This window comes from Hylobates moloch, unplaced genomic scaffold (assembly GCF_009828535.3).
Source record: "Hylobates moloch isolate HMO894 unplaced genomic scaffold, HMol_V3 SCAFFOLD_99, whole genome shotgun sequence".
NCBI lineage: Eukaryota > Metazoa > Chordata > Mammalia > Primates > Hylobatidae > Hylobates > Hylobates moloch.
Genome location: NW_026652374.1, coordinates 65,453 through 83,550, shown reverse-complemented (window position 1 = coordinate 83,550; position 18,098 = coordinate 65,453). Strand labels below are relative to the sequence as shown.

At 43.8% G+C, this 18,098-nt stretch overlaps 2 gene segments (V, D, J or C); both read right to left on the bottom strand.

Annotated features, from left to right (window-relative positions):
- Window positions 1-5,174: 5,174 nt before the first annotated feature.
- On the bottom strand, window positions 5,175-5,670 carry LOC116463954 (immunoglobulin heavy variable 1-69D-like). The segment is given in 2 exon segments: window positions 5,175-5,491; window positions 5,578-5,670. Coding segments are annotated over 2 exon segments (363 nt in total).
- A 5,271-nt stretch (window positions 5,671-10,941) lies between these two features.
- On the bottom strand, window positions 10,942-16,472 carry LOC116463950 (immunoglobulin heavy variable 3-21-like). The segment is given in 3 exon segments: window positions 10,942-11,003; window positions 15,883-16,260; window positions 16,364-16,472. Coding segments are annotated over 3 exon segments (486 nt in total).
- Between the last annotated feature and the right edge of the window lie 1,626 nt (window positions 16,473-18,098).

The window sequence follows — 18,098 nt, the reverse complement described above, 5'->3', positions numbered from 1 at the left end:
GCGCCCCCTGGTGTCCTGAGCGCCCCCTGGTGTCCTGAGCGCCCCCTCGCGGTCCTGAGCTTCCCCTGGCTGTTCAGAGCGCCCCCTGGTGGCTCTAGCACCCTGACGTGTCCTGAGGTCCTCCTGGTGGTCCTGAGGGCTCCCTGGTGGTACTGAACCCCCCTGGTGCCCTAAGAGCCCCCTGATGGTTCTGAGTGCCCCCAGCTGTATCCTGAGCGCCCCCTGGTGTCCTGAGCGCCCCCTGGTGTCCTGAGCACCCCCTGGTGGTTCTGAGCAGCATCTACCATGCAGTTCCCTCCCATCTCCCTGCAGAGATTTTTGTGTCCGGGGTCGTGCAGATATTCCCTCTCCTGTGTCCCTCACAGTATTACACAACCTTGTCCTTGGCTTTCAGGTTAGTCATTGTAAGGTAGACTGCACGTGAAAGGGTGTCGCTGGACCAGTTAATTTATTTGTACTCATGAAGAGTAACCCTGAGCACTCCCACTTGATGACTCACTGTTGCCAGCCACAACAATCCCTGTTGTGAAGCCTGCTGGACCAACCTCAGGCTGTTGCCAGCAAAGGTGAATCCAGACGCTTTGCAAGAAAGTCTTAGTGAACCACTGGGCTGTACAACGTTTACCCCTCTGACTCCACCACTGAACTTCATACAGGAATTCTATGAACACAGAGGAAATAGACTGAGAACAGCCCTTTGAGCAGCCACAGCTGGACGTGATTTACAAGGGACACTAATATTGAGGGTGATGAGAAGGGAGACCCAGATCAGTGCAGACTCCATAGTGTGAACACTGAAGAAGGACACAGATATGGGGTGGCTCCTCACCAGGGCCTGAAGGAACAGGGGATGAGCTGCCTTTCATGAGGAGGGGAGGGGACACATTTCCATGTCTTTCTCTTTGTGGTCATGGGTGCACCACTCAGCATTTCTCATCCATCCTCTGTGTCTCCATTTCAGGGAAGGCAGAGTCAAATGATTCCTGCGTCTGGATGCACAGGGTTAATCTGCCCATTGCTCTTTCTTATTCTCTAATGTGGACACTGTTCAGGTATCTTCATGTGAGCAAACATTATCAATGAATTAGTCCAGTGAGAACATAAGAAATACACTTCCAGAGAAAATGGAAATCTGACTGTAATCGGTGCATTTATAGCTGCAAACGACTCTTTCTGACAATGAGACGAAGTTATGTTACAATGAACAAAACGCAGATCTACAGCTTTTCAGGGTTGGAGTTTATAATTACCATTATCTTGGGATCATTTTGTCGCAAGACAGTTTAACACTGGATATATGTGCTTGTGTCAGGAAACAGTCAATGTTGAAATATGTGTACTTATCTGAGTGAAGACTTCATTCACATTGGGACGTATTTGCTTGTCTGAGACAAGAGTCCACATGAGGAAATGTCTGTTTTCTGAGGAAAGCGTAAATGTAAGAACATATGTGGTAGTCTGAGGAAAGAGGCCATGTGGGGACATTTGTGTTTGTCTGAGGGAAGAATCCACATGAGTAAAGGTGTGTTTGTCTGACAGAAGGGTCCACATGTTGATAGGTGTGTGCACCCATCTGAGGGTAAATGCCCATTCAGGTCAGTGTGTGCCTGAACTAAGCTGAAGTTAGGGGAAAATCTTTCTCAACCAATGAAAGAAAAGAATCCTTTGGGTTATTTGCTTGTCAGGAATTGAAAACAAGGGTAACGTAGAAAATTGATTTTTTTTAAGTACCAGGATCTCCAGTCCATCCCAGCCTATGATTATGGGGAAGGAAAGAAACATTCTTCAAATTTCCTTCATACATGTGGTAAGAGAAACTGACATTTCTGTCCAGTGGTTTCCAGACCCAGGTGTTGTAGCTCCTGGCCACGGGGCACTGTAGTGCTCTCTGTCTGGGGGCATTTAAGCATACTGGAGAACAGTATTATCCTCAAAATGGCCCTTCTTTAGAGATTAAATTTCCTGCTATAAAACAGAGGCATAAACTACCTGCTGTTTTTCTCACATCAGACTGTGGAGACCTAAGTCAATGCTTCCGTTGTTCTGCTGGGGTCTAGGGTCTTTGATTCTGGGCAAATGTGAAGGAGCAAGAACTGCTGGGTCTCAGACTCGTGTTCCCGTGATCACATCTCCTGTCCCTTACTACAGCTACATTCCCTCGTGTCAGAACACATTATGCAGTGTCTCATTCTAGGGAATAAGATATTCAGTAACTTGGACAGTGACTCTAGTAGTTTCTCTATGATTAAAAAAAAACATGGGGAGATAAAAGTTAATTCTTCTAAGTATAAATTACTACCTATCAGTCTTGGGCTTTAATTTTTTCAAATTGTCTCCATATGACTGGTGGGTATCCTTACAGTGTGAATGTTTTCTTTTAGACAAATGTGATATCTATCGCTGTCAGTTCAGGCACTTGGTAAGAGGTGCTGGTCAGTCTGGTTGGAGGTACCTGGGCTCAGTCTTCACCGTACATGTTCGGGAAAGCTCTGATATAAACAGAGTGGACGCTGTCACTTATGCAGCAGTATGGATTAAACTGCAGAAGATCATCATACTATGAGGTCTCCATACCCTTTTACACAGCAGAGTAGATTTCCCTTGCTTTCAGCTGCCTGCTTACTTATATTAAATATTACTGCATGTACTTTTACTTTACCTTGTTTTCTATTCTAAGCAATAGAATACCTTACCTGCCTATTTAATTAAAGTAAGCAACAGTAAATTGTAAAAATAACAATTACCTGTACAAATAACACAAAATGGACGTGATGAATAAGCCAAGTAGAGATACCATAAAACAAAGCTAATAAAGAAACACATGTGTACGTTTAGAGTGGTCAGTGAGCACCGAAACCATGAAGAGCTTGTGTTGACATTTACACGAAGAAAATCAATTATATTTCCCATCCAGAAGGCTGGTCACACCCATGAGAGAAATATGTAGAGTGGTCCACATAACTCAGAAATTAGAAAGTGATAAAGTCACAAACTTACAAAACCAGCAAAAACAACATTCAGTGTATTTAGTATTCAGCTCTATTTCTTCAGGAAGAGGGATGGGTTATATCTGCATGGAAAATGGGACAAGTATTTTTCAGCCGATTCTCCTGGGAAGTTGCTATTGAAATCACTCAAGTGCTTCTCTGACACAGGACTGTGAGGAGGACGTTGACCCCTGGTGGTCGCTGTCAGCAACACGGGATGCTCAACCCTGGTGGGTGCCTTTGTTACCGTTTTGTCCACAAGAGATTTTAGGGTCTGATGTGCTGCATGCAGGTGAGTTTTTAACCTTCAGATGAAAAAAAATAACATGACCACAAAGAAGATGAGAAAATTGAAGACCTCACTTCATCAACCACCTTCCACTGATGAGAACTGTTTACACAGAGAGCCAGCGATGAGCTGGGAAGAGGAAGGGGCTGGGGAACATCATCCATAGAAGGACACATCCAGCCTGCTTGAACTCCCTGTGGGAGGAGGGTTTAAATGTTTGTCTTCAGCTACTCAGGGGCATTTCAAGACCTTCACAAGCTTTCAGGAAAACAGTTTTCATGAACAAGTGCCCATACGTTACTCACAGTTGTATTTTTCATTATTTATTCTTCCTCTCTAGGCAGCAATGCAGCAGGGTGTTCTCAGAATTCTCCGATACCCCTTTGAGTTCCTGGTGCAGCTCCTGGAGGAAGAGCCTGCGTGGGGGAGGGAGCCCTCCTCATGTGCAGCCCTGAGGCTGTCCCGTCACCTCACCCGCCGCTGCCCTTCAGTCAATTGGTCAACATTTCTGAGCTAATCTTCCTGAAACGTGTGGTTTTGGGCAGTATATTCACCAGGAAATAAAATCCTTAAGCTCTGTTTATTTCAGCAGGCATGTATCCCTTTCTCGAGCACAGGGTTGTTCTGAGTGTGTGGTAGTGGATAATTAGTGAGAGGAGGTTTATGTGCATCTTGTCATCTCCCAAAGTGCACCCTCCATGGGGTTGACACCCACAAACAAGCAGATGGACTTGCTCAGCTGAAGGATGACAAACATTTTCATAACCTATGACCTCAGTGGTGCTTTTTATCTGCAAGACCAGTCATGGTCACGCCTCTGGCTAATGTGCACTCATCAAGGGCAAGCAGTGCCCACCTCTGTGAGGGCTGCTTCAGGTGCACACTCCCTTTGTAGAGTGAAGCTTTTGTTCCTGCCTGGGTCCCATGCATGTGTTTGCATTTGCTGCACAAACCACCTTACTCAGACGCACCACCCAAGAGCTTACAGTGTGTCTAATCCAACTCTAGGGCATTATACGTGGAGTCTCTCATTGCCAAGGTCTGCAATTCTCATGAAAGGATGTTCATTATGGGATTCCCCAGAACTTTCTGGTGTTTTAGAGACATGAACCGGCCTCTAAAAGCTTGAAAAGTCTTACTCTCTGGGAAGGAGCATTGTAAACCAGAAGTAAGATAAGCTCTAAATTAATATATATTTTGTGGATTTTGGAAGAAAGAGTTCAAATAGTAATAGCCTCACCCACTTGCCCTCTGACTAATATCAGTTCTAGAAAGCACTGAAAAAACCGTGGAATTCTGAGATACTCTAGGCTTGTTATATTAGGGGATCACCAGAAAAAGAAAGAAGCAAGTGTCCTTGTAGATTCATCCATTGTAACTGGTTTGTGACTGTGGTGCAGGATGGTGGTAGCGGAGGAGGCTGTGCCTGTGTAGGGCAGGGAGTCATGGGAATTCTCACACCTCCTGTGCAATTTCTTTGTAATCCTAAAACTGCTCTAAAATAAACTTTATGAGAAGGAGTGACTGAAACATTTGAAGGATTTTTTTGCCGCTTTTTAAGAATCATTCCTAGTCTCACCACATGATCAAATAACCTTGCTCCAAATCATGTATTCATCCAATTTGAAAACTTGTTCACAGTAGCACCTTCATGGAATGTTTGTACCAACTTTATTGAGTGCGGCCTTTCCCACTCTGTGAATTTGGCTTCTATGATGACTCTTGAATGGAATATTTATCTTAAAATTAGAGTATGTACTTGTTTCTACTGTTCTTTTTTTCTCAAATATATAACCCATTTTGTAAACAGCCTTAAACCTAATAACCCCTGTCATCTCCTCAGCCCAGCACAGCTGCCTTCTCCCTCAGGGTTTCTGACACTCTCAGGATGTGGGTTTTCACACTGTGTCTCTCGCACAGTAATACACGGCCGTGTCCTCAGATCTCAGGCTGCTCAGCTCCATGTAGGCTGTGCTCGTGGATGTGTCCGCGGTAATTGTGACTCTGCCCTGGAACTTCTGTGCGTAGTTTGTTTTACCAAGGACAGGGATGATCACTCCCATCCACTCAAGCCCTTGTCCAGGGGCCTGTCGCACCCAGCTGATAGCATAGCTGCTGAAGGTGCCTCCAGAAGCCTTGCAGGAGACCTTCACTGAGGCCCCAGGCTTCTTCACCTCAGCCCCGGACTGCACCAGCTGCACCTGGGACTGGACACCTGTGGAGAGGACACAGGAGTGAATAAAATCCTCTTTAACTAAACCGGGATCCCTTCCTCAGCTTTGAGACTAGGAAGCCCCTTACCCGTAGCTGCTGCCACCACAAAGAGGAACCTCCAGGTCCAATCCATGGTGATGAGCTGTGCTCCCAGGGGCTTCTTCAGAGGAGGGATGTGGTTGTTATGTGATGCTCTCAGGGCACCAATGTATCCATATTTATCTCAGAAGACCTCAGGTTATTTGCATATTCATGAGGCAGGGTATTTCACAGCTCAAAGCCTGAACTAGGATGAGAAGGAAAACACAGATGCCACATGAGCTGCACAAGTGTGGGATGCTGAGAGACCAAGTCCTAAATCCCGCCTGAGGAAATGCATCCCCTGCCCCAGTTCTAAGCTTTCTGTGGACAGCACTCTTCCCATTGAAGAACAAGCCCCAACCCCAGGATGTGCTCCTCACGGTGAACCCACGTTTTATTGGCATAGAGATTACATGCGTTGTTTCTGGGACCATCGCTGTCTCTGACATTGAGCAGGCACCTTGACCCATCCTGGTCCCATTGGGAACACTCGGAGCTCACTGGTAACACTGAAAAGGTGGCCACTAGTTACCCCACATGAGTGTCCAGCAGGCCCCATGGAGAGTTCTGAGATCTGCTGGGCACTCCCGAGACAGAGTCCCCAGCACTTTCCTGAGGGTCCTGACCTCCCAGGCCCTTCAATGGAAAGACTCTTGGTTGACAGATTTGCCCTCTGGTGTGTGATTGGTTCTGAGATTTCCTTCCCATTGACAGCAGGAATCAGGGGTTGAAATAGAAATAGGAATTTGAGTTTCTTGATGAACTCATAGCTCCCAAAATAATTACCAAGCAATTTGTATTTTGAATAAGTTTGTGTTTTATTTCCAACTGCATTAAATAGAATTATTTGAAGTATTTACGTGGTTTTAGATCATATCCATAGATCATCATCTTTACATGTTGATTCCTGTTCCGCTTGGTCTGGGCACCTACCACACTCTTCAATCCACCACTTGCAAGTCACAAACACAACGTAGGAAACATTACTTATCTCTGAAGTCTGAATACCTTCTTCATAGGACTATAGTGTCTCCCACAGTTATGTGCCCATTGAACTAAAAAAAAAACCGTCCGTATCCTTCATATTCTCACTATTCAGATATTTATTATCCTAGAATCCCACTTATAAATATAGTTATCATTGCTTTTTGAGTGATATAAGTGGCCCGGATGAAATAGAATATTTAAATGGGTATCAGGAACTTGCTGAATACTTAATTTAGAATGACTTGTTGAATAAGGAAGACTCAGGCCCTGGAAGAATGTTTGTTTTTGTTTATCTCCAACAAATAAGGGAGAACATATAGTATCTGGTTTTCTGTTCCTGAATTAGTTTGCTAAGAGTAGTGACTGCCAGTTCCATCATGTTCCTACAAAGGACATAATTTCATTCTTTTCTTAGCTGCATAGTATTCCATGGTTGTATGTACCACATTTTTCTCTATCATTCTGCCAGTGATGGGGATTTAGGTAAATTCCATGTCTATGCTATTGTGAATAATGCTGCAGTGAACCTACATATTTATATTCCTTTAGGTATATGTCCAGTTGTAGGATTGTTGGGTCAAATGAAACTTCTGTTTTAGGTTATTGGAGGGATCACCACACTGCTTTCCACAATGGTTGAGCTAATTTATATTCCCACCAGAAGTGTATAAATTTCCCCTTTTTTCTGTAACCTTAAAAATCTGTTATATATTTTTTTAAGATTAGCCATCCTGACCGATGTGAGACGGTACCTCATTGTGGTTTTGACATGTATTTCTCTAATGATAGTGATATTCAGCATTTTTTCCTATGCTTGTTGGCCACGTGTGGGTCTTTTTATAAGTGTCTTTTCATGTCCTTTGGTCACTTTTTATTTCTTGAATGTTTGTTAAATTTCCATGTATATACTAAGTATCGGACCTTTGTCAGATGTATAGGTTGCAAATATTTTATTTCCCATTCTGTAGGTTGCCTGTTTACTCCGGTGATCGTATCTTTTGCTGTACAGAAGCTCTTTAATTTACTTAGGGCCCATTTGTCAATTTTCAATTTTGTTGCAACTGCTTCTAGCATTTTCATTATAAAACCTTTGTCAGTTCTTACATCCTAAATTCTGTTTCCTAGGTTATTATCCAGAGTTTTTATAGTGTTAGGTTTTACATTTTGATCTTTAATCCACATATAATTTTTTAATTGATGCTGGAAACGCATTTGATGAAACATCCTTTCATTAAAAAAAAAACATAAAAATGGGTATAGAAAGAACCCATCGCGACAAAATAAAAGTTATACTCGAGAGACTTTCAGGTAGTATCAGGTTGAATGAGAAATAACTAAGTCTTTTCTCTAAGATCTGGAACATGACAAGTTTCCCACTTTAACCGCTGGTGAAGCATAAACCCTTCTGCTGCCACCATGGCCGGCTCTTACCTGCGAGCGCCACCTACTGGCCGGACCTTCAAACTGCATGACCCAATCCAAAGTCGCTTCCACCAGTGGACAGCAGTTGAAATTGAGATTAGCTCCTCAATACTTCTGTGATTCCACCTCCGCAAAAGACCATGGGCCTCTCACATGCTCAGTATGTCACTACTACAGCTGGAATTTGAAAAAGCCACCACACTAAAGCTCTTAATAACAAAAGAAACCCCACTGAGTAGACGCCCCTCAGCTCGCCATTTCCATCAAGGCTGGAGCTTTTGCTTGCCAGGTTCGGTGGCTCATGTGTGTCCAGCTTGGTCCAGCTCTCAGGGGCTGAGCAGGGAACTCAGGTCACTGTGCATTTCATAGACCAGTCCATCGCCTGAGGCAACCGAGAGCTTCTCCCTGTGCACAGATATCAAGCATGTATTCATCTGCTTCTGCCACAGTCAGCTCAAACCTGTAAGGCCACCTACTAACATTAAGGGTGAACTTGACAACCCAACACAAAATCTGCTGAAACAAATGCATTCCAAATGAGAAACAGTTCCCGAGGCCTCCACTATCTGGGACCTGCAGGGGGCAGTGAGCCTACTCACAGGTCCAGTACATTGGTCCTAAAAGCACCACTTCAGAAGGCCACTAAATAGTGGTTATCTATAGACAAGGGACCCTTACAGAGTCCTTGCCACGAGTGAACCAAGAACCAAAATCAAAAGACCCACACAATGTACATTATATTCACATTCTAAAGGGAATTAAATATTCATCAAAATCAGAATGAATTCAAAAATAAGAAGAGATAGGTTAGCTAATGAAAAGCAAACAGATAAGCAATTCAGGAAGTATGAAAAAACAGAGTTACAAACCCCCAAATATCACCTTAACTCTCCAGCAATAGAATCTAAACAACATGACATGTTTGAAATGTCTGATAAATAATTCAAAATGTTGATTTTAAAGAAGCTCAATTAAACCTTTTTCTCTAGTGGCTCAGTAAGCACTGGCACTGAGACAAGCACTATGAAGACAATTGCAGCCCATCCCCTGATGAACCGACCACCTGTTCCACAAGCCATAACCCCAGCTTTGATTGAACACTAGACTGAGATCAGGACCTTTCTCCTGATCCGAGACCGCTGACCATGGCCTGGCTCTGGCCGTTTACAGAGGCTGTGCCCTGAGTGCCTTTGTGTCTCTGCTTCTGCTATTGGCACATACGGCCTGACTGTAATGAACTTAAATGCTAAGGCTCCACTGCTAAGTGAACAGGGGTCACGTTACAGGCATGTTTGTTCAGTATGCATGTGTCAGGACCACCTCCGTGAACATCCATAGCCCCTCCTGTAACCTGTTATTATGTCTGTTTAGCCAAACCCTTCAGCATAAAGCTTCTGCCCAACCCCTTCTTCGTGGGAGGGCCTTTCTCTCGTCTTCACCAAAAGCTGTGCTTTCCAGCATACGGGATGGCTGTAACCCTTGATAAAAAGCTATGCTTTCCAGCATACGGGATGGCTGTAACCCTTGATAAAAAGCTATGCCTTCCAGCATAGGGATGGCTGTAACCCTTGATAAAAAGCTATGCTTTCCAGCATAGGGATGGCTGTAACCCTTGATAAAAAGCTATGCTTTCCAGCATAGGGATGGCTGTAACCCTTGATAAAAAGCTATGCTTTCCAGCATACGGGATGGCTGTAACCCTTGATAAAAAGCTATGCCTTCCAGCATAGGGATGGCTGTAAGCCTTGATAAAAATAAACTCTCACTTCCCTAAATTGTAGACTTTTTTTTTTATTTAACACAACTGAAGATTAAATTCAGAAGTTCATCTAATTATAAGGCTACTTTAGTGAAGAAGGACAAATCGGGCATTTTCACATATACTGTAAGGGCCTGTGATATTTTGAAGCAGGAAGCTGACCTGAGACCTTCAGAATAAACTGATGATTGTGGATAATGAAAAGGCCCCACCTAGGACATGGATTCAGCACCCCTGCCTGTCTCATTCCTTCTTCTCTTTCTTTTTATTATGTGCTTATAGTAATAAAATTGTTATTTTCTTTAGACCTGTTTGCTTTTCACACATAGTGGATTCTTATCTCTCTTTTTCACTCATTTTCTTAAGCTGCTAGGGAGAATAAAGTGTCAGGTCCTATTTTTGGTGCCTTGATGCTGATGAATTAAGGTTTATTCTTCCTCCTCCTTGTCCCCTGCATGTGGTAAATCTAGTAAGAAATCCTGGAAGCTCCCTCATGTGATGCCAGTATGAGGTTTAAATCACACAAGCTCCTTCTCCTCAGTGGAAACGCCCCTGCTGACCCCACCACCAAATCATTATAAAGCCCTGAGCCAGCCTCCTTTCCTGCTCTACTGAGGAAATTCCAGTTTGTAATTTCTTGAGAGGCCTGTGCTGCTCTCAGCAGACACCTCAAAAACAGAGCTCGTAAATGTTTTCATATTCACCTGGCGTGTGAGTGTGGCACCATCGGACTCGACATCCGCACTAACCATTGGTGGGGTCTCTCCTCCTCTGCCCGGCATCACCCACAATTGAACTGTGGCCTTGGAGTCCTGACAGTGCCCACCAGAGGGCGTTTCTTCTCTTGCACTGGATGCGAACTCCCTCTGCCCCAGTGCCCAGCACCCACTTATCCTGGCTGCTGCTGGCTGGCCTTTGGAGTTCTGCTGAGCCGGGCCGCAGTGCTGAGTTAAACACCGCATCTTTATAGATTTAGCTGATTACCTTCAGAAGCATTGATACCTTATTGACGTTCAGAAACAGGAGTAAGTGACTGTAGGTGACTCTGCCTTTGGTGCATGTGAGAAAGTTTTTCTCTTGTTACGACAAATGTTTCCTCTTCAGAGAGTTCACAGGAAGAACAGGAGAAGGAACCCGGAGACGTGCCACAGAGGAAACTGTTTCGTGGAGAGGAAGCCACAGGGCTGACAGGAAACCAGACCTTACCCCCATCTGCACCTGCCCTGAGGCTGGCTCTTGTGCTCAGTGGGTCCTGAGCGCCCCCAGGTGGTCCTGTGCCCACTTCAGGGAGGCTTGTTTCTGGGCTCACACTGACTTTTTTTCTAATTGTTTTCACAAAAATGGAGACAGAGTAAATGGTGAATCCATGCATCTCAGAGAACACAGAACAGCAGGATAACACCCACTGCTCCTCCCACACACATTTAGGTAAATCTTATTAAAACTGCTGAAAACCAAAGACAAATAGAAATACACACAGACCAGTGGAGGTGAGTAGAGGGGGCATTCCTTCCAAAAGAACAGGAAAGATGATGACAGCATTCTTCTGGTTAAAACTTTATAAGCAAGAGGAAAATTGATGGTATCTGTAAAGTGTTGGAAGAAAAGCCAACCCATTATTTTATAACCCATGGATGTTCACTAAAAAGTGAAAAAAACCAGTTCTGTTTCTCTTTGACAGCTTGAGGGGCTCAATGAATCCATGCCCTCATGAGACCAGTGAAAATCATTTTGGGAAACTACAGGGTTTGGAAAGACTCTAACAGCACACAGCAAGTGAAGAAACATTTATTCAGGAAACTCTAGAAAACTCAGTAAGGCCAGTCATTGTATTTGATCTAAGATGCTCTTCCTTCCTTCCACATCCCAGCTCAGCATGAGGTAAACTCCACTGCAGACAGATGCAGCCAAGAAGACAGGACACCTTCTACCAGCTCCCACCAGAGGAAACTCTTCCCCAGGGGCCAGGACATTGGCCCTCTGACCCTGCACACAGCACATGATGCTGAGGCTCAGTCTGGACAAGAGTTACTGAGAGCCAGAGACTCACTTTTTCCACGGAGCCCCAGTCATGGATGGAGGCTCTGCCCTGGGTCCAGTGCCGCTGGGAACATTCAGTCCATGGTTTCTAGCTCTGTCCTATGGCACAGGTTCCGCCCCACCAGAACCAGAGTGCTGGGACGGTGGGAAGCTCCTGCCCAACCCTCCACTGAGCGCTCAGCTCCTGGGCTGAAGAAGAAAAAAGCTCAACTTCGTCTCCACATGCAGAACCTTGTTTAGGAGCTCTTTCCCAGGAGAGAGGGGGATGCTGGAATTCAGTCATAAAATATGATCCTTAATTTAGTCCCAAACATCCTAACTTCAGTAACAACAGAATGTGGAAAAGTTCAAAGCCTGCCTGTGCTCTCAAAAACAGTGGAGGGTGTGGTGAAAGGCCCTTGGAAGGAGAGGGCTGGATGCATGGGAGATGCAGACCATACTGCAGGGCTGCTGGCTTGCAGGAGAGAACCAAGGAGGGGGAGAGCTGAGGGACGTTCTCTTGTGGTTGGAACAAATGCTGGACACTGTTCAAAGGAGCCCGTGTTTGTTTCGTTCAGTCTGTGAAGTAATTCAAACCTCAGTGCGTGGTTGAAAATAGGATTTTCCATCTGCAAATGGTGGAGCTCAACATCTGGATCTGGTCAGGAAAGAGACAGAGAGAGCCCAGCCCAAACCACTGACACCTGAGGATGACCGTGGTGCTCACAGCTGTGTCCCTTTGATATTTGAGACTGGCTTCTCTCACTTAGCATCATGTCTGGAGTTCACCTGTAATGGTTATTTTTTTATTGCTGATGGTATTCAATTTATAGTTGCTTCCTAGTTTCTTCACCTATTCAAATTTTGAGACATTTACGTTATTTTTACTTTCTAACACACACACACACAGAATATCTTGAATATTTGAATAGAAGTTATGTGTGAATATAAGATTGTTTTTCTCTGATGCAAATATTGAGGAGGGGGATATTAGGGTCAGGTGTTAAGGGCATGTTTGATTTTAGAGAAAACTAAAATTTATTTTCCTGAGTATCTGTTTCATTTTGCATTCCCGTTAGCAATGTTTTCGCCTCTAGCAACCTGGTATGCTCACCAGCATTGATGTTATCTGTATTGCTTCTTAATTTCAGCCATTTCAAAAAGTGTGCAGTGGTGTCTCATTGTGGGCTTGATTTGAATTTCTTTAATGGAAAATCCTGTTGAGAGCATGTTTATATGCTTCAGTGTCATCTGCACATCTCCTTTATGAAATGTCTGTACAAACCCTTGCCTAATGTATCCATCAGTTGCTTCTTTTTTATTCACAGTTGAGTTCTGAAGGTTCTTATTATAATTACATTGATGGTTATATGACTCGCAAACAGTTTCTCATCTGTAACCTGGCATTCATTTTCTTACAGTCACTTGAGTAGAAAAAGTTTTTAAATTTAATGAGGTCAACTAATATCAAATTCATTTATTGATCATATTCTACATTTTAATTTTAAGATCATTGGTCAATTCTTAATTATTTTATATTGTGCCCATTATGTAATGTCTCATCATGCTCCCACCTTCTGCCGCCCATCCTTCTAAGTCTCCAATGTGTATAATTTCTCTCTACATATCCTTGTGTACACACTGTTTATCTCCCACTTATAACTAATAACGTGTGACATGTGACATTCTGTTTGTGAGTTAGTTCACTAATTATGTGGTCCCCCAATTCTATGCATCTTGCTGCAGAAGACACAGTTTCATTCCTTATTGTGGCGGACTAGTATTAAATTGTGCATATATGCTATATTCTTTTATAAAATCATCTGTTGGCGGACACTCAGCTTGACACATGTGCTATTGAGAGTAGTTTTATGGTAAGCATAGAAGGTGGGTATCTTTTTGAAATAATAGTTTATTTTCCTCTGGGTAGTTACCCAGTAGTGGGATTGCTGGGCCAAATGGCAGGTCTGTTTCTAGTTTTCCGGGAAATCTCCTTCCCATTTTCCATAGAGGTTGTACTCGTCTACATCCTCATCAACAGTGTCTAAGAGTTGCCTTTATTTCCCATCCTCACCAACATCTGGTATTTTTTGAGATTTTAGTGACAGTCACTGTGACTGGTGGAAGATGACATCTCATTGTGGTTTTAGTTTGCATTTCCCTGGTGGTTAGTGGTGTTGAGCATTGTTTATATATTTATTATCCATTTCTATGTGTTCTTTTGAAAATGTCTACTCATGCCCTTTGCTCATTTTAATGGGATTATTTGGTTCTTGTTGCTGTTGTTGTTGTAGAGTTGTTTGAGTTCCTTGCAAATTCTTCATATTAGTTCCCTGTCACAAGCAAAGTGTGCAAAAGTTTTCTGCCATTCTGCAAATTGCGTATTCACTCTGCTGTTCTGAAAAAAATTATTTAGGTTAGTTAAGTCTCATCTGCCTATTTTTTTTTAGGTAACAGGAACCTTTCATGCTGAATCTTTGTCAAACAGGATACAGCCTCTGCTTGCATGAACCACTAACAGGGAATGTGCCATTTCTTAGTAAAGAAGAGGAAGGAAAACAAGGCTCTGAGTCAGATGGGGATGGGAAACGCAGGCCCTGGCAGGAAATGGCATCTCAGCATGTTAAGACATTATAATGAGCAGTGAGGACGAACAGAAATCACTTTTGTCGCCATCTTGGTTTACATGGGCTTTGGCCGGCTTCTTTACTGTAACCTTTATCAGCAAGGTCTTTATAACCTGGATCCTGTGCAGACCTCCTATCTCATCCTGTGACTAAGAACGCCTTAACTTACTGGGAATGTAGCCCAGCAGGTCTCAGTCTTATTTTTCGTAGCCCCTATTCAAGATGAAGTTGTTCTTGTTCAAAAGCTTCTGATACGAAAAATGTAGAAAGATATCTGTAATATGAGCCTGAGTATATTGCCAAATATAAAATAAAACATAATAATGGCAACAATTTTCCCTGTCACCTTGACTAGACCACAGTCTCATCTATTCAACCACACACTAACCCAGGTGCTGCTCCCATGGCATAATGCAGGTCTTAGGAGAGCCTGCCACTATTTTTTCCTAAGTCACAAAGAGTGTTCTAGATAACCTGGGTGGGCCTGATTCAATCAGAGCATAACAGAAGACGATGGGACTCCATGGTGGACGGCAGATGCAGGTCTTCCCAGGAATTCCAGCCTGTCTTTCCCGAAGGCCAGCAGTATTGACCTTAGGCTGCCTTGCCAGACCCTACAATTACTGTTACCAGAGCTCACAGCACAATGGAGTTTCCATCCTCAGCTCTCCTAAAGTCACAGGTGACAGCATAAACTCTGTGACAGTGTGAGAAGCACAAGATCAGCTCTACATCAACATCCCTTTGGAGGAAACTAGTATCATTCCCTTCATGACTAATGTTCACTTCATTTTCCAAACGCCTCCACCCACAAAATACAGCAGGATTGTCACCAGGCTATGGTGAGTGGGAAAGTCCCCTCAGCCTACCCGGGTCCTGCAGACCTGATCCCTGGGATTTTGACTACAGAAAACACATCCTCTGTTTTCAGGAAAGGGAAGAAGAAAGGGAACTGTGAGAATCAAGTCTGCAGAGAAGGAAAATAGATTAGCAAAAATAGGGTCAACTGAATCACTGTGAGTCAGATGTGCACCGTTTTTCAAGACAAGGTGGGATAGCTGTGAAAACCATCAGGTTTTAAGGACCCCGACCCTGGGTGAGCCTCTCTCTTGGCTCCCATCAGAGCTCAAAGCCTGTTCTAATCAGAGATTCCCGTGGAGGTCTCTTCCCTGAGTCTAATTGGAAAATACTTCCCAGGTTTCCCTGAGATTCATCGGAACTTTCATCCTGTTGACCACAGAAGGATTATCTGCCCCTAAAGTGACACTGTGGCTTCTGTGGAGGCGAGAATGTGTCCTCCTGTTACAAAAACAAAAATACAAAAAGAACAAAAGTTTTCCATTTAGAGACATGAAATGTTAGTACAGGATTGTAAATCTGGAGAAGTTCCCTGGGGAAATTTGACAATGAGGCCGCCCCAGACCATGACAGGAAGCCACAGCCCTCAGCAGCGCCTGCACCTGCCCTGGAGACAGCCCCGTGCACAGTGTCCGGGCGTCCCCTGGTGGTCTCCGGGACCCCTGCAGGGAGGTTTGTGTCTGGGCTCACACTGACTTCCCCTCACTGTGTCTCTAGTACAGTAATACACGGCCGTGTCCTCGGTTTTCAGGCTGTTCATTTGCAGATACAGCGAGTTCTTGGCGTTGTCTCTGGAGATGGTGAATCGGCCCTTCACGGAGTCTGCGTAGTATATGTAACTACTACTACTACTAATGTATGAAACCCACTCCAGCCCCTTCCCTGGAGCCTGGCGGACCCAGCTCATGGCATAGTCACCAAACGTGAATCCAGAGGCTGCACAGGAGAGTCTCAGGGACCCCCCAGGCTGTACCAAGCCTCCCCCAGACTCCACCAGCTGCACGTCACACTGGACACCTGCAAACAAAGAGACATCCTGGTCACAAACTGCCACACATGTCCACTGTTTCTCTCACTCGTATCCACACACACTCAATCTCTCTACTTTCCCCTGAATCACCTTCTAAAATAGCAACAAGGAAAACCCAGCTCAGCCCCAACTCCATGGTGAGTCCTCTGTGCTCAGTGCTGATCACCAAGTGGAAAGGCCTTGGAGTCCAGGGCTGAGGCTCCTCTCTCAGAGCTGCAGGGTCAGGCTTGGGTTGGTTTTCATCAGTAGAGGGAGGGCCCTATTTGCATGTCTCCTACGACATAACAAGCTCTAGGGTGGGACGCTTGAGGAGTAGGCTGTACCCAGATAAGACGACGGTGCTCTGCATAAGTTTGCTGACAATGATGGTATTTGGAAAACGTACTGTCTTATTATGGAATTGTGCTGTGATAAACACTTTGTCCTGAACACCTGATTACATTTTTAAATATCTGTGTATGTTATGTTCTGTAGGAGTCAATATTTTCTCCATTTACAGATATGTAAATCGACCCACACATGGTGGAGGCTGTGTATGCATCTTGGCGCTCATGTCTGGGATGAGTGAATGCTGGTATCTGACATCCCCCTGAGCTGGTATCTGGCCCTGTGCTCCCCGTCGCTGGCTCTGACTTCCCCCTGAACCATTCCCAGGATAAAGACGGATGTTCCTAGTGTGGTTTTCAGAACCCACTTTCTGAAATAAGAGCATGCGTGATTTTGCTGCACTGCAGCACTCAGCTGAGAAGATGTGGAGAACTAGGGTCCAGGCACATTAATTTTCAGGTACTTCTGACATTTAACATATGTTTGTATCTTTCTATCGCTCCTTTCTTGTCTAAGTTTCTATTTGTTTGCTTGTAATATATTTTACCAGGCTTAATTGAAAGCTAATAAGCTTCACATATTTACAACGTACAATTAATAAATGTGATGTAACTGTCATCATTATCAAGAAAGTGGTTAAGTGAATTCTTCTCAACATTTCCTCTTGTTCCGCTGTATTCCTCCTTCTCTCCCCTTCCCTTCTTCTACCATTTCCCCCGGCAACTTCTGATCTTCATTGTACTACTTTAGGTGCATTTTTATTTATCAGAATTTATAAAAATGCAGTAACATAGTACATATTCTTATTTGTTTGGCTTATTTTACTCGACATAAATATTTAGATATTATACTTTGTTGTTCTGTGTAGCAGGCATTTATTTACTATAAATGATGGTTGGTATCACAGTGAACAAATTCACCACAATTTGTTTTTCTATTAAGCAGCTTAACAATATTTGCATTATTTTATTACTCTAAGTCTTACCAAAAAAAATCTGCAACTCGGCTTTGAAATGTACACAGATGGGGAACACATCAATCATAACAGATAAACAGAGAAGATGTGATGTTGCAAATTTTAAAAAATACTTTAAATGCTTGAAGTTTTAAGATAAACACCAAATATGTAATCTAGGGAGAGGCAAGTTCTTGTAGAGAGTAATAAGGCCAGGGTATGAGCTGAACTGAGGCAGAGTCTGGCATGTATAATGCAGGCTATTGCAAGAGAAAAACACACATATGTACTGGATTGCTTGAAGTCAAGTGTGGTAAACATGTTGTAGTGTGAATTTCTCAGGGACCACGTACTGAAGAGCTTTTATATCCTTTTTAATTCCCTTTCCACAAAATGGGGATATTCACAAAAATCTTTCCTTCCCAGTGTGTCTGTCTGTGAGAGAAAAAGAGCCCACACTCTGAAATGCATTTAGACCCACCACCTTTATCCCCATTGCAGAATTAAGAAATTACTCTCCAGGGGCAAACTACAAAAACCAGT